General features: G+C 43.2%; 1 protein-coding gene across 13 annotated transcripts in view; it reads right to left on the reverse strand.

Moving 5' to 3' along the window:
- The window catches only part of TEAD1 (TEA domain transcription factor 1), a 262,078-nt gene that overhangs the window by 159,935 nt on the left and 76,878 nt on the right, over positions 1-25,265 (reverse strand). For all 13 annotated transcript variants that reach the window (XM_027115355.1, XM_027115345.1, XM_027115351.1 and 10 more), the window contains one exon: positions 19,341-19,596. In XM_027115355.1, coding sequence (XP_026971156.1) covers positions 19,341-19,497 — 157 coding nt within the window. In that variant the 5' untranslated portion in view covers positions 19,498-19,596. The remainder of the gene's footprint in view (positions 1-19,340; positions 19,597-25,265) is intronic.

The raw sequence follows: 25,265 nt of genomic DNA on the forward strand, positions 1-25,265 counted from the left end.
ACAACTCAAACTCGTGACTCCAATTCTGCCCCATAAAACCTGTCTTTCCATGCTGTACATCTTCCTTGTCTCTATAAATGCACAGCTGCCCATACAGATGAAATACCTGCATCTCCTTCCTTGCAATAAACCCTACCAAGTCTTCTGATCTCCAATATCTCTAATCTAATACCTGATCACAAATATACTGATCTGAAATACCTTTCCCACCTTATCCCCTCCTTGTCACTCCCATAGCCTCTGACCTAGTTGTAGCCCTTCTGCCCCAAGTACTGCAATAGCCTCCTTATGGGTCATCAGGCCTCCAGAATAACTCTCCTCAAATACTAGTTGAATACCCTAAAACAATGGCTTCTATTCCCCCCACCCCTTCCAGGAATGTGCTACCTGCACAGAAAAGTTGACCTTTACTGCCCCAATCGCCTGGCCCATTACCCCATAATCTCTCATCCTGCCCTTCCCAGCTCATAAGCCGCTCTACTTCGTCCATCCTTCTCTGCACCCCACACTCTAGCTCTACCAGAACCCTACTGTTCCTGAGAACATGAATGTTTTCACAGCTCTCTGCCTTCAACCCTCTTCCTCTTCTACTTAGTCCATCCCTGAAAGGCAGTCCGGCATAGTAGCTAAGACTAAGAACAAACTGCCTTGGCAATCAGGTAGACCTGGGAGTTTCTGAGTCCCCACTCCACCACTCAGTACTATGTGACCTTGGCTGCCAGTGCGTGGCCTAAACATCAGAAAAGCAGCTCATTTGGTTTTCCCAACAGTGACACGGGAGATTCCTTCCATAGGTAGACGCCTGGGGAAAAAAATACTGTGACACACGATAGCAAATACACACAACTTAGCAGAGAACCTTCTTGCCTAGTTGGCACATGTTTTCCAAGCTCTACAAGAGGAACCACTGATAACTAGCTCAGGGCATCAACAGTACTGATGCAAAGCTTCTGCAGAGAATAACTTCCAGAGTGTGAGGGCTGGGCTTTCTGTCCATCTCTTCTAGAGGGATTTGAGCACACAGGCCCAAAGGCATCCTGCAAAGAGCAAAGCTGTTCACCTGGGACTGACTATGGGAAACTGAGTTTCCCCAGACACTGCACCTGGAAGAAGACCAGAGCACCAGAACCAAGACCCTGGTCTTTGTCATACTTATTGTGATTTAAAAGGAAAACACACACATCTGGTTTAATGACTCCTCGACACAAAATCCCTGGCCTTTATCACACTAACGGTGATTATTCTTTTGTGAAGAACATGTGGTCTGGTGACATCTGGATCTGGAGACCCAAGTTCAACAACATTTTAAGGGTAGCTAAATTCAAAGGTACATAACAGTTCAGGGTGCTTACTATGTGCCAGGCACTTGCAGCATGTAACTTGACTTAACCTTTACATTAGTTCTCCAAAATTAGCGTTCAGCTCCTGGCCTACTGCTGCCTTGGATTCAGCCACCTTCTCTCTCACTCAGTATCTTAATTAACTGGTATGTTCACCTACTTTTTCAGCATTCTCCTCTCATTTCATCTTTACTAGCGAAAGAAGAAAGTTTTATTATAATAGTAGCTAACATTTATTGACCACTTTCAAAATGGGCCATGTATTAATATAATGCTAGGCATATACATATACACCCAGACCAGCTTTATTGAGATATAGTTCACATACCATACAACTCACCCATTTAAAGTGCACAAGGCTCTGATTTTTAGTATACTCACAGACTTGTGTAAGCCTCACCACAACCAACTTAGAACATATTGATCATCTCGGAAAGAAATCCCAAACCCATTAGCAGGAACTCCCCAATTTCTCTCAAATCTTCCAGTTCTAAAAAACCACTAATCTACTTCCTGTCTATAGACTGGCCTGTTCTAGACATTTCACACAAACAGAATCACACAATATGTAGTCTTGTGACAGTCTTCTTTCACTTAGCATAATGTTTTCAACAGTTGTTCATATCATAGTATTTATTAGTACTTTTTATTGCCAAATAATCTGTTGTATGGATATACCACATTTTATTTACATAGTCATCAGCTGATGGACATTTGGGATGCTTGTACTTTTTGGCTATTAATGAATAATGTTGCTGTGAATACTAGTGTACAAGTTTTTGTAGGGACATCTGTTCTCACTTCTCTTAGTTATATACCTGGGAGGAGAACTTCCGGTCATATGGCAGTTCTATGATGAACCTTCTGAAGAACTGCCAGACTGTTTTCCAAAGTGGTGGTATCATTTTATATTTCCACCAGTCATGTATAAGAGTCCCCGTTTCTTCACATCCAAGCCAACACTTATTGCCAGTCTTTTTGACTATAGCCATCCTAGCGGATATGAAGTGGTATCTCATTGTGGTTTTTATTTGCATTTCTCTGATGCCTAATGATGTTGAGCATCTTTGCATATGCTTATTGGCCATTTGTATATCTTCTTTGAAGAAATGTCTGTTTAGATCATCTGCCCATTCTTTAATTGGGTTATTTGTCTTTTTATTAGAGTTGTAAGAGTTATTTATACATTCTAGATACAAGTCCCTTATCAGATTTATAATGTAAAAAAAGTTTTTCTCCTATTCTCTGGGTTGTCTTCTTTTTTTTAATACTTCTAAAAAATTTTATTGGAGTACAGTTGCTTTACAATATTGTGTTTGTAAAAAGTTTACAATTTACAAAAAGTTTGTAATTTTTACGAAGTATCAGTTTATCTATTTTTACTTATATTACTTATGCTTCTGGTGTTATATCCAAGAAAGCTAAACCAAAGTCAGAAAGACTTATTCTCAGTTTTCTTCTGGAGTTTTATAGTATTAGTTCTTACATTTATGTCTATGATGGATTTTTAGTTATTATAGTGTATGATATGAGAAAGGGGTCCACTTCATTCTTTGCATGTGGATATCCAACAGTCCCAGCACCATCTGTTGAAAAGACTACTGTTTTCCTCTTAAAATCATCTTGATACATTCGTTGCAACTCAACTGACCATAAGTGTGAGGGTTTATTTCTGGACTTTTGATTCTATTCCACTGACGTGTGTGCCTAACTTGATACTAGTACCACATCATCATAAGATTGTAGCTCTGTAATAAGTTTAGAAGTTATCTTGAAAAAGAAGTTTCTTCTTTTTCAAGATTGTTTTCACGATTTTGGGTCCCTGAATTTCCATATGAATTTTAGGATCAGCTTGTCAATTTCTACAAAGAAGTTAGCTGGGGTTTTCATAGGGATTACAATGAATCTATAGGTCAATCTGGTGCTTACTGCCATCTTAATAATATTAAGTCTTCCAATCCATGAACATAGAATATCTTTTTAAGTATGATGTTAGTGGTGGAGTTTTCATAAATGCCCTTTATCAGGTGAGGAAGTTCTATTTCTAGCTTGTTGAGTATTAATATCACGAAGAGGTGTTGGATTTTGTCAAATGCTTTTTGTGCATCTACTGAGATGTTAATGTGATTTTTGTTCTTTATTGATATGATGTTATTATATACATTAACTAATTTCGAATTTTAAACTAACTTTGCATTCCTGGGGTAGATCCCACTTGGGCATGGTGTGTAATCCCTTATATATGTTGCAGGATTCGGTTTGCAAGTATTTTGTTGGGGATTTCTGCATCTATATTCATAAGAGATTTAGTTTATAGTCTTCTTATAAAGTCTTTGGTTTTGTTTTCAGGGTTAATATATTGTTCTCAAAGAATGGGTTGGGCGTGCAAAACGTTTTCACACATTATCTTATTTAACCTTCACATCAAACTTGTAAGATGGGCACTCGTATTTGCCCCATTTATCAGATGAGGAAATGAAGGTCTAAGAATATTAAACTGCCCACGGTCACACATAGTAGACACAGGATTTAAACCCAGTCAGCCCCCACTCCTGACCCTATGACCTTCATCACCATGAAGAACTTACTCCTTTGAGCTAACTGACAAGCCCCCATACAAACCAGACACTAACTAGACTAGTGGCAGGTTAAAACTATACTAATCAGATTTTGTGACCTGGTCACAAAGGTCTAGTAACCCGCCCTAACTTAACATCCTTCTGAATTCCACAGTGATAGCTTACTTGGTTCATTGTTCCACTTAAGTGAATCATCCAGGCTCAACAATGTCATCTTAGAATAATCAGTGGTTGAGGTAACGTTCAGACAACTAAAACTAAACCCAGAGTCAACCTGAAAAAAGCTATGTACAGTTGCGCATGTACACAAACAGACACACACACACCCTCCATTCGGAGACAGATGAGCGTACAAACATACTGTGTCAGGTACATACTAGGAAAAAATAATTGTCGAAGTCTAGCTTTCTAAGGACAGAATTTCTGACTTGTAAAAATCAAATCAGGGTGGGAAGTGGGTAGATTCAGTCACTGCAATAACCAAACCAAGCTCAGCAATGAAGACAGCCACTGAATGTCCCATTTGGACAAAACCATTGTGATACTGACATAAAACGTAAACTAAACTAAACTGCTCTCATTCGCAACACCTCAGGCACAGGGTCAATACGGTTACAACAGAAGGGTGTAAACATGGGAGTGAGGTGCTGCTGGTTCTACACTAAGTTCTGCTTCACCAAGAGGTTCCTCAAGATAAGATGCTCTAATGGAAAACATCATGGGCTCTGTGCCTCAGCTTCTTATCTATGAAATTATAATCCTCGCCTCCATTATTTCTTTAGAATGTTGTAAATGTGATAACAATAAGGCTGCGGGAAAGAACACCTTATAGAGAAAAAAGATGAAAGTATTATCACCAGCAACTTTCACTAATTCAAACATTTTTTTTTGAAGGCCTAATGTGTGCCAGGCACTATGCTAGGGGCTGGAGATACAGACACGCACATTAAAAATGAGTCTGAGATGAACGGATAAAGAAGATGTGGCACATATATACAATGGAATATTACTCAGCCATAAAAAGAAATGAAACTGAATTATTTATAATGAGGTGGATGGACCTAGAGTCTGTCATACAGAGCGAAGTAAGTCAGAAAGAGAAAAACAAATACCGTATGCTAACATACTTACATGGAATCTTAAAAAAAAAATGGTTCTGAAGAACCCAGGGGCAGGACAGGAATGAAGACGCAGAGGTAGACAATGGGCTTAAGGACACGGGGAGGTGGAAGGGTAAGCTGGCACGAAGTGAGAGAGTGGCATGGACATATATACACTACCAAACGTAAAACAGATAGCTAGTGGGAAGCAGCCACATAACACAGGGAGATGAGCTCAGTGCTTTGTGACCACCTAGAGGGGTGGGATAGGGAGGGTGGGAGGGAGACACCAGAGGGAGGGGATATGGGGATATAAGTATACGTATAGCTGATTCACTTTGTTATACAGCAGAAACTAACACAACAATGCAAAGCAATTATACTCCAATAAAGATGTTAAAAAAAAAAAAAAGAGTCTGAAAGGCGGTCAAATAACATGCTATGGAAACACAAAGGAGGGAGCAACTAGCTCTGCCTGTGGAGACTAAGGAAGGTTTCAGAGAGGGGGGGAGTATTTTCTACTCCTACTGGTCTTGAAGGACCAGTAGGAGTTTACCAGGCAGAAAACAGGATGAAGAGTGTCCCAGATACCAGGAAAGCCCATTCTCCTTTTTTCATTGTTTACTTGGAACCAAAACTCTCTTCCACACAGCAAGGCAGCAATGTAGGGGTACAGTCCAGAGAACCTCAGGTTCCCATCCTGTCACAAATCAGAGGCAGCAGAAGATGGTGGTGAAGAGTTCAGGCAATGGAACCAAACTGATGGGGATTCACATCTTGGCTCCAGGAGTTCTTAGTTCTACGATCCTGGGCAATTTACTGAACCTTTTTAGGCCTTGGTTTCCTCATCTGTAACATGGGAATAATAATAATAGCTATTGATTTGTAAGGAGGCTTAAATGAGTTGATGTTAATTGTTTGGAACAGTACCTGGCACACTGCAAGCACTGGATAAATACCGTTATTATTATTATTATCAATCTCTGTCACAATGCCTGCTCTGGTCAGTCCAGGCCTGACTAAGATTTGTCCATCTCAAAAGGCCCCTATCCCAATGCATGTGGTCATCCCACCTGGCAATTCCCTTCACCTAACAACTGTTCATGACTGCTGTCTCAGGACACACGGGGACTGAGAGAATGCTTCCTAATACACACGGCTTAGGATCCAAGTAACCCAAACAGCATCTTCCATAATCAGGATCATATCGCCATTGCAGTCTGTGTGTTGCTGTGAGACAGCAAACACAAAGGCACATCCAAGTACAGAGACTGCAGCAACAGTTGAATAAACATGCAATCCGATACCTAACATCTGGCATGTCATCAGCCCCAATACCTTATTCACAATCAAGTATGTTTAAGGCTGTGGCTACTTTATAGGTACAAATGTCTTTATCAGGACATTAATGTGCACCAAACCCCTCTCCATAAAAGCAGTCATAAACAACAATCTCCTCTAAGCTGTCACGGAAGCTACTGTGTTTGTAATAGAACCATTCATCTAAGAGACAGTTGCCAAAGCCTGTCTCAACACAATAGCAAGCAAGTCACAGCGCACAGAGGCAGACCCAGGGAAGAGGGCAGGCACAGAGTGAGTAATTAGGACTTTTGTAAATGGCTGGGGGGGTGGGGGGGTGGGGGGGGGGGGGGGGGGGGGGGGCTCGGCTTATTAACATATGTTCAAAGTTACCCGGGATGCTGCAGAGCTTTGGGGTGATCAATTACATTTCCCCCAGAGCACTTGCTTTCAAGGTAGCCTAAAAAGTTCCTCCAGCTATTGTAAAAAGAACAGTGTCTATGGAATTTTTTTTTTTTCAGCTAATGACCAATTTCACCGCCTGTAGAGGGGGAGCACTGCAACACTACATAAAATTTTTTTAAATAAATTAAATGTCCCAGGCAGGAAATTTCACTGTCACACCTTTCAGACTGTATTCTAAAAGGGCAGAAAGGAGAGGGCGTATATCTGATACAGGAAGAGGCTTTAAAGAAATAATATCCATATGGACTTTGAAGAACGATTTGATTTTATTATTTACCTGGAATTGAAGCATTTGAGAGAAGAAAGGTGGGCAGATGGAATAATCTGTAGTGAAGGCATAGCAGGTAAATATCAAGTAAATGAAATATACACGTGATTAAATCAAATGATTATAATCAAATGAGAATTTATAGCACTCTCTAAAGTCTCCAGAGTGTTTTCATACTCTAAAATCCACCCACCTCTGCCTAAAGGCAATGCAAGTACAAGATTACCTGCCAGGAATCTGTTACAAAGAATAACATGGTCATCAAAAAGACTACCGACATTTTTAAAAAGACAGGCCCGCAACCCTCCAGAAATAAAGCATGTCCACCCTAAAGTACAAGTTAAACGATTAATATTAGCTCGGCAAAGATGTGGATCCTGTTCCTTCTGTTGTAGCAGCTTGCTGTGAACATGTGGACACTGGAAGAATGGATTTATTTGAAGGCTTTCCTCTGTCTCTCCCACAAAACATGAACATCAGAATAATGCCACTGTTAGTCTGGACAGCTGACTGACAGGTCCAACTGACTGGGCACCTGTCGAACTCCTGGACCAATGTCCTACGATGTATAATAAGAACACCCTGCCCTGCTTCCTGGCCCCAGCACCACCACTCTCAAACCACCTGTCTCCCCAGATCGGTGCCTCGGCCATGAACCCATGGAAGGAACAGCTTGTTGGCACCAGCTCCTCTCCCAGCACCGCTCTCCTGCCCACCAGGACCTTGCAGTGGACCACCCAACTTAATCCCTAGTGAACATCACGCCATTGTCCACCTGGATGATATGACTTGTTTCTCATTCTTGGTATTTTCCACATTTTTCTTTAATGAGTATTTCTTACTCAGAATCGGAGGAAAAAATAAACTATATAATTATTTTTCCCTCTAATTCCAAAAGTAACATATGTTCACTATTTAACAGAACTCCATTAATACAGAAATATATAATAGACACACAGAGTTCCCCATAAACCCATCTGCCTGCAGCAACTACTATTCATGTTGTAAATTCCTTCAGATTTTTTTCTATGACCTTACCCACATAGCACATTTATATGTTTTAATTTACTGAGTTTAGTATTCTCTAGGATAGGCCCTCTACTACAGAGATCAGCAGAACACTATCATAATAACAATAATTTGTAAAATGACCACTTTAAACACTTACTACCAAAGGAATGGGATACATTTAAATAACAATGGTATTAAGAAATTAAGACACACTCTCAAGTGAAATGCTATAGAGAGAGGAATCGAAGCTCTAGCCCTAGGTGGAAGTCAGCAGGGACAGCATTGGAACCCAGGGCCGTGCAGCTAAAAAAGTGCACATCCGTGAGTCCAGCGGAAGCTACTGCTATGGGGCCTGCCCAGCCTCTGCCGGCAACAGGTTCCCACTGCCCACTGGTCCCTTCCATCAGCTGTGACTCTGACCTAGTCAAGTTTGCCCTGATCTCCCCTTCTCCAGTACCTTCTTTGGCAGAAACTCTGAAATGTTTCTACCAAAGTACCTCCCTTAACCAAACACCCCTCTACCTAGGCTAGGCAACTTAATCCTGAGTGACTGCTCCAAAATATACTTTCCTACCTTTCTAATGTGCCATGAACAGGGGGGCTTAACCTAAGAAAAGTAGTATTTTTAGAATTCAGTTCAAAATACTTTCTCATACATAATTGCATTTTCTCTCAACATTGCTGAGAGGTATGGAGAAATATGTTGATTTCCTCGCCCCATTCTACAGATGAGGGCAACAAGGCATATAGATACATCACAAATAGGTATAGTTTTAGGGCAGCCAAAGAATTTGGGAGGAGGAAGGCAGAGAATGTTAGCAATTTCTTGTGACCCCAATGTTCCTTTTGCCAGACTGTTCTGCCACCTGCTCTTTACTAGGCCCATGCCATTCATATCAATATCAAACTCTTCCCATTCATATCCATGGGGTCATGTCCTCCTCAAAGAAATCCCCCTGGGCTTCCCTGGTGGCGCAGTGGTTGAGAGTCCGCCTGCCGATTCAGGGGACACGGGTTCATGCCCCGGTCCGGGAAGATCCCACATGCCGCGAGCGGCTGGGCCCGTGAGCCATGGCCGCTGAGCCTGCGCATCCGGAGCCTGTGCTCGGCAACGGGAGAGGCCACAACGGTGAGAGGCCCGCGTACCGCAAAAAAAAAAGAAAGAAAGAAAAAGAAAAATAGAAATCCCCCTACTAACTGGTTACACTTTGGTAGGTTTATTTGCAAATTCACAGTTCACTACTGTGGACTTCAACGTCAACATATTATCCAATCAATGCTGATGAGCCTCACCATGTCCTACTTCCGTGTCTCCAGTGGCCATCACCCACGTTCATATCAGTTGACCACATTTGCGGCCACACCTTGAAACTCATCACTTGAAATCTCTCCACCTCTAACCTCAGATGCTTCCTCACCTGTGCATGACTACAGCCTCCTGTCCCGCCACCTCTCCTACGTGTGCACAGCCTCTGAGCAGCACATGTCACGACCTGCCGGCCCCTCCAGCTTCACCTTGTCCCTGTCCCTACCTAGACTGGTGCAAGCATGCACTCACTAGCACCTTGGTGTCTCAGGCCCCAAGCCTTGACATTGTCAAAATATGGATAAACCAATAATCCCCTGGCAGAAAAAAATATATATCACATAATAACACCAGTGGGTTCCCCCAAAGTAACGTTCTCCGCCTTGTACAAAAATTAATTCAAAACAGATCATAGACTTAAATGTAAAACATAAAACCAGAAACCTTTCAGAACAAAACATAGAAGAAAATTTTCAGGATCCAGGGTTAGGCAATGAGTTCTTAGACTTGACACTAAAAGTACAATGCACAAAAAGGAAAATTAATCCATTGGATCTCCTCAAAATTTAAAACTTTTACTCTGCGGAAGCCCATGTGAAGAAGATGGAAAGATAGGCTACAGACAAGGAGAACATATTTGCAAACCACATACCTGACAAGGATCTCATATCTAAAATAAAGAACTCCCAAAACTCAACAGTAAAAATATAAATAATCCAACTAAAAAAGGGACAAAAGACATGAACAGACATTTCACTGAAGAGAATATACAGATGGCAAATAAGCACCTGAAAAGATGTTCCACATCATTAGTCATTAGGGAAACGCAATTTAAAACCACATGGGATATCACCACACACCTATCAGAATGGCTAAAACAAACAATAGTGATACCACCAAATGCTGGTGAGGATGCAGAGAACCTAGATTGCAAGTGAGAATGTAAAATGGTACAGCTGCTCTGAAGAACACTTGAGCAGTTTAAAACAAACAAACAAACAAAAAAAAACTGAAGGCACAACTACCATTTGACCCAGCAATGCATTTATCCCACTGAAATGAAAACTTACGTTCACACAAAAACCCGTATATAAACGGTCATAGCAGCTTTATTTGTAATAGCCAAAAACTAGAATCAACCCAGATACCCTTGAACAGGTGAGAGGGTAAGTACACTGTGGTACATACACACTAGGGAACCACTCAACAATCAAAGGAACAAACTACTGATACACACACAACCTGGATGAATCTCCAGGGAATTATGATGAATGGAAAAAAGCCAATCCCAAAAGGTTACATACAGTATGATTTCACTAGATAACATGTTTGAAACGACAACATTTTAGAAATAGAGAATAACTAATGGTTGCTAGGAGTTAGGGGTAAAGTCAGGGGAAGCAGGACAGCATTGGGTATGGTTATGAAAGGGCAACCCTGGGGATCCCTGTGGTGTTGGAACTGTTCTGTACCATTGAGGTGTGGATACACAAACCTACACAGGTGATAACACTGTACAGAACTTAATAAAACACACACACACACACACACACTCATTCACAAATGAGTACAAGTAGAACTGGGGAAATCTGAATAAGATCAGTGGATTATATCAACATTAATATCCTCATTATGATATTATACTACAGTTTTACAAAATGTAACCACTGGGGGGAAATGGGCAAAATGTACAAAGGATCTTCGTATTATTTCTTACAATTGCATGTGAATCTACAATTATCTCAATAAAAATTTCAATTAAGAGAAGAAAGTAATGTTCTCCAACTTCTCTCAGGCCCTCCTTCCACCGCTCAGCAATTCTTTTACTCACCCCCGTGCGTCCATATCCCATTCCCCCACAGTATCTCTACTAAGCTTGCTCTATTTTTCAAAAGCCCATAAGCCACCTCAGCTCACATGGCCTTACTTCTCATCTGAAGAAAGGAATCACTATGCCCTCCCTGGGCCCTCTACCTGGACCCTTCTCCTGCCATTATGCATCAGAGTAAAAGAAGCCCTACTCCTTTTAAAGTCTCTTCCTGGTTCTATTCCATCATACATATATCCTCAATTACATATATTTTCTCCTCTACTAACCAAATGGCCAAGTCTCTACCCTGTCCTAAAATAAGTCTTCCTTTAACTTTTTATGCCCTTTAAGATACTACCTCACGGCTCTTCCTGTACATGGCAAATCTGGGCCATGGTAATGTTCCCTCTCTGTACACAGGGAGCATAAACTGAATAATGTAGCTCATTTCCTGTACCCAAAGTCTGTAAGGACTGTTCCAAATGTCAGTCTCATTCCCTCCTCATTTGTTTCTTTTACCAACTCTAAAAATGTGGCCCTGCCCTCTTGGACCCAGGCTGTAGCTTAGCCCAGTGGCTCTCAAACCTGGCTGATCACCCAAATTACTCAGGGAGCTTTTAAAAACACAGATTCCCAGACCACACTCTCAGAGATTCTGATTCAACTGGTTTGAGTCTGTTTTTGTTATGTCTCTTGTTTTAAGCTTCTCAAGTGCTTCTGCTGATGATGGTCAGACTTGGGAACCACTGATGGGTCTATCTTTTTCTTAAAAAGGCAATCTTTTTACTCTCCCACAAACACAGACACTCCATTTAAAATCCATGCCCATTTCACCACAGTACACGTGAGCCTGCGCATATCCCCCATTCTCATCCCTTCTCTGGTGATGAGCCCCCAAACTACCCCTGCAACTCCAAGCTGCCTGAGCTCCAAGCAGGAATTTCCGAACGCCACAGATCACCCTCATCTGGATGGCCACCCAGTACACCTCCGGCACATAACAAAATTCAACTCCTCATTCCTCTCCTCTCTACAAACTGCTTCTCATGTCTCCACTCCCCATCCATTTGATAGTCCCATCGTCCTCCCCACCACCCAGAAGCAGAACCCTGGAATCATCTTCAACTCTATCTTCTTTTTCACAAATTGCATCTGGTCAGCCAATCCTGTTGGTTCGACCTCTGAAACTTCTCTGCCAGCACCGTCAGTACCGAAGTTTAGGCTCAGCCTCTCCCACTGGCCTACTGCAATAGTCATCTAACTTCTCTTCACGCCTTCAGAGTTGGCTTTGTCAAATCCAGGCTGAGTCACATCACCTCTCCTGAAAACATGCAATGGCTTCCCTCTGTCCCCAGGATGAGCGCCGGACACCTTGGCATGGCACTCGAGGCCCTCCACAATGCAGTGCCAGCCCACATTTCTAGGTTCATCTGCCATCCCTCTCCAGGATACACCCTCAATTCTAAGAGCACCAGAGCTGGGTCCTTTCAGGACTCTGTGCCTTTATCATGCTGCTCCCTTAGGCCTGAATGCCCTTCCCCTTCTCTCTCTCTCCCCACAGTAGCAAATGTGAACCTAGGCTTCAGAAATCCCTTGCAACAATTATATGCAACAATTCTGTAACTGCACAAGCATGCATTTTTTTGGAGAAGAGATCCACAACTTTCTATAGATTCTCAAAGGGGGTCTGTAATCCAAAGTAAGTTTAAAAGCAAAAAAAAAAAATAAAAAACACTAAGTGGCCTTTTCCCATTGAAAGTTAGTTCACCTAAGTCTGCCTCTCAGACTCTGACTCTTCCAGCCTTTTGCATTTTCAAATATAGACATGCGCATTCCCCAATCATAAACAATCGTACTTTCTACTGCCTTACCACTGAGCCGTATATCTCTCTAGAACAGAATATACTTCCTTCCATGTCAATATTGTAGTTAATTGTCTTAACTGGCTTGTTGTATCAAGCTGACTTTCAAAAGTCAACTCTACGACTTATTTACTGTGGCCTTGAGCAAGTAGCTTGACCTTGGTGGGCCTCAGCTTCCTCAGCTATAGAACAGGGATAGTCACGGTAACCTACAACATTGGGTTGTTCTGAGGAATAAACAAGTCGACGCATTCTAAAGCAATGAGAAAGTGCCTAGCACACAGTTAAGTGGTCAAACAGGTCAGCTTTCTTAATTATTTTACATCTGTAGTCCCCACTCACAGTCCACGCACAGCACAGGCCCTCACTGAACGACTCCCGAATCCATGTCTTCCCAGCGCTCATCCACTGCCACAGAAAGCTGTTGAAAAGCATAAGTTTCCAACTTGGTAATAATTTAACATTCTCTCTCTTATTTTTTTTCGCCCTTATGACCAATTCTTGAGCCATCCTAATTAGCTATTTTTTACCTGGATTGCACAAGGGCTCACACCTTGTGCATAAACCTTTGTAGGTCAGACCCCCACTATGTTAAACTTCCCAGTCCAAACACTGATGACGTTGGCTTTGCTATTCTCACAGGAACCAAACTATTTCAAAATCCCCCATTACTCATGTGTTCTGAGGATCCCAGAATTAACCCTTGTTCTGTTGCTGTGCTTATGTGGGTAGAAATCCTTCCTACCTCTTGAACTAACATTTGCCAACACACAGAGCAAAAACCAGTATTTATTCCTTCTCAGTCTAGGAAGACCATTAAATATACCAACACACCTTTCTCTCTCTCTCTCTTTTTTTTTTTTTTTTCTGTTTTCTCCCTTTCTTTCTAGCCAGCTCCTCTCGGGACTCAGGTTTACCTACTCACCTTTCTTTATTTTAAATAATAACTCACACATGCATATATTCAGCATACATCACTGATACCTTCTCTGTCCAGCAAGACAGGGTGGGGCCCCTGCCTTACGGAGCTTCTAGCCTGTTCTAAGGGCACAGCACTTTGTCCTTCACATTTCTAGCAAATTCATTTGAAATAATATCCCAAATCACAGGTAAGACAGAAAGAGGAAATCAAAGATGCCACATGATGTTCAGACAGAGAAATGGGAAGAACAAGTTCAGGTCAGGCCCCAAGGCTCACTCTCCCAAGGCCTGGAGATCCTACAGGGCTCAGATTCTACAGCCACGTCCACATCAGGGCTGCTGGGGCCTCCACAGAGGTAGCCCACCTTCCTGGTCCCCATAGAAATGACGTGAAAGTACCCCGTCTTCCAGAGGGACGACTCTGCACTGCCTTGCCCAGTTCTTCAGAGCAGGAGGAGCATGGGGACCTCAGATGTCAGCCGCTTTGTCTGCACTGATGAACTGGCGCACACCTGTGCCTGCTTGTGTGCACTCCTTCTGATGTCCCCTTGTCAGTTCTGCCACCACCTCACTGAAGCAGCCCCCTCTCTCCTCTAGCTTGTACTTCTGTGAAGTAAGCAAAAGAGGCAAGTCCGACTCCTGTGCTCCCCTGGTTGGGAGGGCTCAGGTCAGCAACTGGGGAAGACCAGCCAGGGAGGACTGGCCCAGCGATATCTTCCTCCTCAACTTTTCTATGCCTCACAACTCAGCTCTCTAGGGCTGACCAGTAGGCCTGGCAACCCAGCAAGAAAGTGGGGGCACCCCTGGAGCTCTCCTAAGCAAGAACCCTGAAGATACCTGCTCACAAAAGGAGAAATCAATTGTCCAGCAATTGCTCTGCCCAAGCTGCCTGTAGGATCCTAGGGCACCAGAATCTTCCAGACATCTTTCTGGCCACCACCAAGGCCAGCCTTATGATCTAGGATCCTCCCCACTGCGATATTTGAGAAGCTTTCTTCCTGCCAGCATTGGGCCAGGTGCCCTGGACACTGGTGGCCAAGAACAGGCTTCAAAAGGCTAAGTGGAAGGTGAACATCTTCAAAGGGGTCTCAGACTTCCCAGAAAGCTCTGGCACACAGCCCTAACCTCAGGTCAGTGCTTCCTGCAAATGAACTTGTGATGGCTCCATGAGGGCAGGGACTTGTCTGTCTGGCTCGCTGCTGTATCCCTGACAACCCCTAGTACGGGGCCGGAATACAGGCGGTACTCTCAATGCTGACTTGTTGAATTCACTTATAATGACCTCCAGCAAGGAAGGAATGAAAGCACAGTGGAAAGAGTCCGGGTTTGGGAGTCAGACAGAGCTGGTTTTGAAAGCATCCAGCTATACCATTTATACTGGTCATGCACAAGCCACTTTATCCCTTTTAGACTCAGCTTCCTCATCTATAAAGTGGGAATCACAATACCCACCTCAAAATGTTGTTGTGAGCGTGAGACGGAAGTTTTATGTAAAGCCTTTAACCCAGCTATTGGCAGAGAGCACTTTATTTTCACTTCAGAAACACTGATTAACTCTCACTGTATGCCAGACACTGTTCAAGCGTGGTAGGAGGATCCCAAACCACAACAAGTTCATTTAATTCTTATAACGATCCTGTGAAGGAAGATCTATCTAAATCTCTCTTGCAGTTGAAGAAATGGAGGCACAGAGAGGAAAAGCAACTTGCCCGGAGTCTGATGTCTAGAAGAGGTAGGGCCAGGCTTCATATCAATTCCAAAGTTCAAACTTTAAGGTGCTACACTGCGTGTCTCTGAGGCAAGCAGCCAGTGAATGTTAGCTCCGGTCCCTAACTTGATTATGAGAGATATTTGACCACACTGCCTGACTAGGGTTTTCAAGTGCAATAGAAAACACATCCAGACTTTCCCATGATTCACTGTTTTGTTCTGTCTTGTTTTAAGCTGTGACCTGCTCCTGTGAAATTCAATTCCAGACAACTCTGCTGATCAAGAACATCTCTGCCATCTTGTCCTCCTGCTAACTACTCCACAGCTTTCTCCACAGAGAAAGAGACACACAGCAATGTAAAAATACGAAAAAGAAAGGAAAAAGAAAACACAGAGAAGAGAGGGAGTGAGCTTGTAACCTCTTAAGAACAGTCAAAGAAGTCTCACCCTCCTTCTAACAATCCCTAAGAACAACTGCCTACCCATAGGGTACCGCAAGCAGAAATAATCTGTCCACGTGGAGACCAGCCACATAAAGGCTCGGCCTCTCCACCGACCCAGGTAGCACAGGGAAAATTAAGCCATCTTTTCTAATGGCCCAAACCTCAAAGTAAAGAGAGTTTTCCATTTTCCCCCTCTACAAGATTGCATTTGCCCCACTGTCAACCACGGAGGAGACTTCATTACCAAAATAAATCAGCACTGCACTTGACCTTGCTTCTCCAAAGGCTCAGGATTAGTGACATCACAATACTCTACAGATGCTCAGAAATACCGGAATAACCCCCTCAAGTCAAAAACACTTGGTATCTCACTAGAAGGCATTAAATTATTTTGATTTTACTCCATGGAATCCAAAATGCTTTCAATGTTTTCATTTCCAAAATGCTTAAGAGAAAAAGCATGCTCTTAGGACCTTCAGAAACCTCGACTCCTGGTCTGGTTTGTGTCCCGATTCACGTGTGGTAAGATGGGGAACAGGCTGGAAGCCAAGGAACAGTAGCTCTGGTCCCACACTGCACACATGACTCAATTCCCGAGTGGCTGGGGCCTCACTGTGGAGGCTCCCAAATCAACCTTCTCTCGCCCTCCAAGTTACAGGCAGGTCCCATGCAGCTCTCAGGCACCTGGGCTAGCTTCTCTGAAGGGATCCAGTCTCCATCTCCCATAGCCCTGATAACCACCATGCTTCCCTTCCAAAGCAGCAGTACAAGCAAAGCTCCTCCACGCTGGCCAAAGAGAGGGAGTTGAAGGGGATGTTTTCTCTCCAAGGCAGTGGCCTAGACATGGGGATGGCTTCAGGGCCACTGCAGCAAATCCATCTCTTGCACCCCTAACCAGGACACATGACCTTGCAGTTGTAATTCCTAATGCTACTCGCTCAAAATGACTGCCCAATTTTAAATCAGGTTGGTCACCAACACAGTCAATAAAGGTAACGTGGATTTCAGGAAAAAAAGAATCTATGCGTCAAGAACACACGCTCTCAGGAAGCACTCAGAATCTGATTACTTTCAGTATTAAAGACATGCTCCACAACCAGCACCACATTTGTCAACAGACTGATCACTCTTACTGAAGTACAAGTCACAAAATCCAGCATCATACAACATATACGCCCCAAGGACCACGGATATCATCTACTTTACCCTCGTTTTGTACAGGGGAGAAAACTCAGACACACACCAAGGGGTAGGATTGTTCAAGTTCACTGTGGGTAGACGGCTCAAATCCAAAGCTTCTCACAATTCTTTTTCCTAGTCTGCTGCCTTTGACCCCCAAATACCAACAAGAATTCTTTCACAAGTTATTTTCACAAAAAAAATTAGTTCAATCTACCATGGCTGCCACCTAAAAAGTAAAATCAATGGAAAAAAACAAAACAAAACTGGAGTTGAAAAGAATAACTCCAGCTTTGAATTATGTTCTTATTCCTAGCCCAAAAACCTGCTTCCTAAAGGGACAGCTCCTTTCCCATATTCCCAGTGAGAAATGAAAGGCAGTAGTTCTTCCCACCAGCATGTCCAACACTAGGCCAGTATTTTAGATTAAAACAATCTCTGGGTAAACAAATGGGTGTTGGTACAAGGTAGAATGGCCCGAAGCCACCTTCACTACTCCTAATAAAATCAGCTTCAAAGAAGGCTCAAAGATTAAAGTGCTTTTCTCTGCCTTTAAAATGGGGAAGTTGTATTTTTAGGTATGAAAACAAGACCCTGAAAGCAAATAGCCAGGCTGAGGAAGGGTAGCCCAGGAAAGATACAAGCACACAGAAAATCGAAGGCCCTGAAACTTTCTACCCACAGCAGCTGAGATGTTTCATCTTGAGTCCATTTCACCAGACACGAAGAAGCTTCTTTGGCTACGAAGGATCACATGAGAACATAAAACAAATACTGAAGGTTTACGTTCTCTTTCTCTCCTGTGTGTGTGACACCGACTGGCCAAGGGAGAGAGACTCGAATGCTGCAGAAAGCAAAATTTTCCTTGTTTCCATTACATCATCCAAATTGGAGAGGGGTAGGGCAGGGTGGGGGGCACAGCTGGTGGCAGCTGCACCACCATCTGCTTTCTCCTCAGCAGTGGGTGCTAGTTTGAGCTGCAGCCTCCTACGGCTCCTGATAGAGGAGGTGCGGTATTAAAGGTACAACACCCTATTATGGAAAAGCTTTCAAATTATTTAGAAATAAATCACTCCCATGATAAGTTAACAACCTCCGCTAGGCTGCTGAGCCGGTTCTCTTTGAGTTTAGGTTATTTGTTTGCATCTCTTTAGACTCAGCCACAGTGCAAACTGTCAACTTAACGTGCCCAATTAGACAAGCAGAATGTATCTGCAACCACCTGCCATCTGCTTCCCAAAAGGTAAGCAGGCAGAAAGTACAGGTCAGCAGCTGGAAGCCTTTACAGCAGGTGCAGGGAAGGTCCAAACCCAGTGTGCAAGCCCCAGACTAGTGGATGGGTGCTTGCTGCCACCTTTGGCATCCCCAGCCATCTGGTCAACTGGTCTCATCCTCTTGGGTGCTCCTGGAGTTTTGAATGCACTGTGAGGGGTCCCCATGTGGAAAGGGAGACTGGTCAGAGTAGCCTGGGGGTCAGTGCCTTGTCTGGCCATTCAACTGCAAATTGGCAACAACAGCAGCAAACTGGTGGTTCAAAGGTCTGATCAAGTCCCTGGGCATGTTTTATATGGCCTATACAAGGTTGTGTTTAAAAAAAAAAAAAATGCTGGCTTTTAAAAATGAGTACATTTCGTATATAAACATCTATCTTGCTAGATTTGGCAGCACGAGGCCCCATTTCTACAGAGCTTCAGTCAGTTATCTGGAGCTAGGCAGCAGCACTTCCTTTTGATGGGGCGTGCATTCAGAAGAATTAGTCCCCACGTTTGGTGTCTGCATATGCCACTGCAGCTACCTCTGTTCCTATCTGGTCCTCGAGAGCTTTTGATATGAAGAAGAAGAAGAAACTCCAGGGAATGATTTCCCAGAGGTCCTTTACTGACTCTCCTCTTCAGTTGAGATTCAGTCCCTTGGATGGCCAACTAAAATTGTACAAAGATCATTCAACCCAACACAAGGAATGGATCTCAGTAGAAGGCTAGCTACGTTGACCCCTTACCACAAAAGCAGGTTGCAGCATTTCAAAGGAGCATTTCAAATCACTTACCATACATCTTGCCTTCATCGGATAAGATGATTTTCCTCCTCCCACACGGTGGATAGATAGCCAAGGCTTCCTGAAAGCTCTGCTCAATGTCGGGGCTCCAGACCCCTTCTGCATCATTGTCAATGGGCTTATCTGCAGAGTCACTCATCCTTTCCATGTTTTCGGCAGGGCTCTCACTGCCGCTCCAGCTGCTGGGCTCAATTTTGGCGGTTGGATTTTCCAAGCCGAAGCCTGGAGCCTTTTCAAGAAAATAAACCTAAGAGAGAAATCAAAAGATAGTATAAGGACACGGTAACCGTCAACATACTGCTCTCGCTGGTTCTACCGCAGACTTTTCAGTCACCAGCTCTGCTTGGAGGATAACTCCTAGGAGAGAATATGGAATTCTGAGATCCAAGTGTCTTTTGTTCCTATGTATCACGTTAGGAACAGAAAGAAAACAGCAGGCAGAAGCTGGATAATCTTCACAGATGAGAGGAAATTTTCATCTGAGAACAGTACTCACTCTGAATTGCAAGTTCACAATGAATCATGCAAAATTTGCTAAGTACCTACTATCTACCAGCAGCACTTTGCTCGATGATAATCAAATCTCCAGAGCAGAACAAGTTGTTTAAAAGAAAATAAAGTAAAACAAACGGCGTCTACCTCACTGTGGCAATTAGCACGATAACTCTAAAATGTCAAACCATCCGAGAATTTGTCACTGGGATCACCAAGAAGCAAGATGGCGGCAGAATGGCAGACAGAAGGAGGGAGATTATTTTATCACAAATACTCATTCTACAAACAGCAATGCCAGCAGACCTGGACCTGCTATTCTATAGCATTTATCCGCAGGGCTTTTTACACTGTACAAGTCAGGTCACTTTGCCACTCTCAGCTTCTAGATTGTAACCCTGAAGCTGGAACCACGTTGTCCCCCATTCCTGCCTTCCCTGCAACAACTGCAAGCGGCCAGCACATCTGAAGAAATGTTTCACACCCACATGAGGCACTTCGTCTGGTAGCCTCCTTGGAATTCCTGATCACAGGAAAACTGTGCGGGAGGCTTTCGTTTATTTTTCTGTAGCACTAAAGATTACAGAACCAAAAGAAATCTTTCTCAAAGATTTATTCTCCTTAAATTATGCATGTAACCTATGGTCATTCCAAACAAATGTCAAAGTGGCACAAACACCAATGTGAAAATGATCTAATCCAGTACCCCTTGCTGTCTGCACACTAACATATCAATATGCCTTTGTTGAAAAGGCATCATCAGATCATTTATTCAAAGCCTTCCCCAAAAAGGGGATAAGAATTCCTCCCGGGGATTGACTGGAAGAGGGGAGGCGCAGGGCCTGAGTATGGAGAGCTTAGTGCGACCACCATTCCACCCCCTTCCGCCGCCTCAAGTCCATGCAACATTACAACAAAGGCGGCCAGGAGGGAAGCAGATGCAGGCAGCCCTACTAGGTACCAGGCACTGCTCTGTATCCCAGGGCAGTCACCTCTGAGAGCCAGCACCTCTGAGAGCCAGCCCTTTCCTTCTCTCTCCCAACTGACCCCTCTTCCCCTGCCTTCCCCCGCTGTGTATATCTACAGATCCCAGGTGCAGAAAGTCTGAGGCACAGGAACATTACACAATAAATGGTATAACCAACGGGTGCTTTTGGCTCCGTAAACTGACAGCTCTTTAGATTTGGCAGCACCTGGATAAAGGAAACCCTCAGGTTATCTGCCTTTGAACGCTGCCACTGATCCATCTTTCAAAGAACTTGTCAGCAAAATATTTACTACTTCTTACCAACACATGTACACTGACACAGGAATTTAAAAACTGCCAAATGTTAAAGATATAAATTATGCCACAAGAAAGGGTTTTGTGACTGACCCCCAGATGAACTCTACAATGCCTGCAGTGTGGGCCTTTGAATTCTCAAATTATTACATTTTTTTTCTTGGTTGGGATCTAAGAGTCTTATAAAATCCAAGCTGAACTGCACGCTACCCTAGAGTCTAGCTCCAAAGAGGTTTATTAGAGAAATTATAAGAATATGTGTGAACTCTTTGAGCGGTGACTAGCCCTTCACCTTCTCCCTCTCCACCTTACCCCAAAACTAAACAAAACAAAACGAACAAAACCAGACACATACAAAAACACAGGCCAATTCCTCAGCTCCAGGCAGCTCACAGCAGTAAGACTTCACTCCAGAGAGCCACATTTTAAGATTAAACTGTGTCCAGCGCTCAACCACTATGGTAGAGGGATGGAATCCAGGGGACCAGGGGAACTTTATTTGACTAAAAAAAAACATTACCATATAATTGAAAGCCTCAGAGTCTCCAGACCAAAACACAACAACCCTAATTCAATAGCTGAGGTCCCCTCTGACACATCTCATTAACTGGTCAGTCTATGCATGAACATCACCAATAACAATAACAAAGAACCCACTACCTTCCCAGTATCACCTCCTTTGTACTAACATGTTGAAATTCTTCCATCTATTAGGCTAAAACCCATCTCCTGATTAACTTCTAATCATTCAGCCTTGAGGTCTATCCATGCCTTGGGGAAGCAAATCTCCCCGAAGACACCCATTTAGGTATGACCAGAGCAGCCCCCAGTCTCCTGACCATGTTCCAGACTAGACACAATTCACATCATCCCTCTTGCCCAGCCCAGTTTGTCACAACCTTCAATAAATGACACTCAGAGGTGGACTTAGGATCCATAAAACTTCTAAGCTCCCACCCTCCAAGTGCTGTTCCTGAATCCCGACTCTTGATCAATTGGGTTAGGAGCTAAAATCAGGAATTTATATCTATTCTATTAAATTCCATTATTTTTAGCCTTAGCCAGTGGCTCAAAACTGGTAAGATCTTTCTGAATCATAACTGCCAAGCTTAGTGTCCTCAGACACCAAACAACTTCTGAAAGTGTTACACACAGGGAGGGTGTTAGACCTGCTTTGTAGAAGTTCCAAAGAAGATTATGGCTCAACATAAGGAAAAATTTCCTGTTGGTTCAACAAGTGGTAGATGGCCTCATAAGACAGGCAGCAGAGTCTTGCAGACAACCCCTTCAAGTTACCTCTAAAGCTAAGGGTCACAACTCCTTGGTTGTTGGGGAATGCAATATTAACTAGCATCAATTGATCCATCCACTTAGGAGCCACAGGCACTGCTCTAAATGCTCACATGTTTTTATTCATTTATTGCAAAGGGAAGAAGAACTCCGTGTCCAGGCTCTTGCATTTGGTGAACTGGAGCTCAGCAGGATGGAATTACCTACTCTGGACAAGGGCCAGGACACAGCCCCAGAAGCTACCAGATACATAATCCACAGACTTCTACAGGCCCTTGGTTTTACAACCCAATTGTAAGATGAGGCCTTGTATGGGCAGAGTTTCCAATCACAAGACTAGGACTGGCTGAGAAAAGCTCCCTGTACTGGATACCAAATTCCATCCCTCAGTTCCCTTCCAGCCCAGCTCAAAATCCACCTCATCCTGGAAACCATCCTTGTATCTAGTGGCTCTGAGAGAATCAGCCACACATTAGGAGCATCCTAAAAATGTGTGGAATTAGTTAACTTACCACCCGATCTACCTGGCTTCTGAATGTACAATAACAAGCACCTGCTTATTACCAACAATAAGATCTAATCAAGTGATATACGCATAGAATATCTGTGCCTACAGAGCTGATGTCCTCACCTCCTCATACATCCTTTGAGCAAGGGAGCCAACTTTCACTCACTTCAGTAAATGAAGAATATAGCATTGTGGGGCAGAGGGGGTGGAGGGGGCAGCAGGGGTTGGGGGTGGGGTGTATGGTATTAAGATTCAAACTGATCTGGATTCCAAACCTGTCTCACCCATTAGCCACGCAGCCCAGACTAAATTAGGTAATCTCTAGAGGCTCAGGTTTTAATTTATAAAATGAAAATAATAAATTAAATGCAACCCCAGTGCAGAAAAATCATTAAGTAGTGGAGGGACTCTACCCCATGGAGTTTCCATAAAGATTTAGTGAGATAATGAATGAAGGTGCTCTATCATCTGAAAAACCATGAACAGATGACGTTTTCAAGTCCATCATCTCTAGACAGTGGTATGGACCTTGTGATGCCCAAACACCTACTGATAATGGGATGGTAAAGAAATGAAGGAGCTTCCCTAATGGCTCCCTTTGGGAAATAAGTTTAAAGGATCCTCTTCCTTAAGGTCTTCAGATGCCTAAATGGAAAATTTAAATTGGTAACAAACGCCTGCACTTATAACGCACACAATCAATAGTTTTCATATTCTTCTGGGAAGTTTCGTTGAGGGGAATAACCCTAAATCTAAACGAATGCCTAAAACAAAAGAGAGAAGGGAAAATGTTGTTGGTTGAAAATGTACTATATATCACGTAGCCCCCATGTGCCTCAGTTTCCATCATTAACACTTTTCTGAAACCTCCTTTTTTCCTGAAACTCCTCCCAGCCACACTGGAATAAACTCCAAAAAGAAATGTTACCAGTGACCCAAACATTCCTGCTAATAGCCACACTGCCTAAATGAATCATTCTTTCAGGATTACCCACTTACATTTCAAGACAGGTAACATGAGCACATTGGAATGACATCTTATATGATGAACATTATACATATATATGTGTGTGTGTGTGTGTGTGTATATACATATATATATGTATATATATATATGTATATATACACACACACACACACACACACACACACACATATATAGTATTCAACCAGTACATATTTTGATTTAAAAGTCTAGGGGAAGAAGGAGGTTAGATGGTCAATGCAGGTGCTTCTGACACCAACTCTATCCAAGGAACGTATGCACAAGGGGTATGACACAGGACACAGGAATCGCTGCTCCCTTTATATTAATTCCTGTGGGTCTCTCATAATGTAAGCATCTCACCCACTTACTGGTGATTTAAGAGCTCTTAAATAAAAGTATTAGTTTTAACTAACCCTCATGATTAGGGAAATGTCACTGAACGTGAGGATCTAAAAAAAAAAAAATCCATAAAGCTTATTTCAGCCAATATCTTCATACTCTGTGAGGCACCAAGAAAAGAGGTGGACTGGAAGTTAGGACTCTGCCTCTACCCAAGTAACCCTGGACCACACAGCATCCGCCATGTGCCTCAGTTTCCACCGTTAACACTGAAGGAAACCAACTTCATCATTCATCACCTGTGTTTCCAAAGACTACCTATAAGAGATCTTAGATTAAGTTGGTTTGTTATCACTCCCCCCATCCACATCCCAATGTCCTTGAGGGCAAGGACTACGACAGTCACCATTATCCCCTGTGCTAGCACAGTACTTGGCATAATAAATATTCAAAGAAAGAAAAAATGAACCAACAACCAAATGATGTGAACATTCTTTGATAACAACATGACTGAACTTATCACCCAAGCTTTCCATGAGAAGGGACAGAGTTTCAGCTCCTTTCCCATTCCTCACTCTGACTCTGGCCAAGGTTCTAATGAATAATAAGAGCCCCAAAGGAAATCAGCAAACCAAGAAGATGTAAGAGGACAGACTTATGCCAAGCACAGTTTGGATAACCACGAGTTAGCTGTCTGATTCAACTTCTTATTTATTAATCACGATTACAGACAACCAAGAGCCCTTTGTGTTAAAGGGACAAATATGGTTTGGGTCTTCTAGGACAGGGGTCCCCAACCCCCGGGCCGCATACCAGTACCAGTCCACAGCCTGTTAGGAACTGGGCCACATAGCAGGAGGTGAGCAGCCAGCGAGAGAGCAAAGCTTCATCTGCCGCTCCCCACCGCTCCCCATCGCTCGCATTACCGCCTGAACCATCACCGCCCCACCCCGGTCCGTGGAAAAACTGTCTTCCACGAAACCGGTCCCTAATGCCGAAAAGGTTGGGGACTGCTGA

This window comes from Aethalodelphis obliquidens, unplaced genomic scaffold (assembly GCF_003676395.1).
Source record: "Aethalodelphis obliquidens isolate GAN/ISIS:26980383/991018 unplaced genomic scaffold, ASM367639v1 scaffold14, whole genome shotgun sequence".
Classification (NCBI taxonomy): Eukaryota; Metazoa; Chordata; class Mammalia; order Artiodactyla; family Delphinidae; genus Aethalodelphis; species Aethalodelphis obliquidens.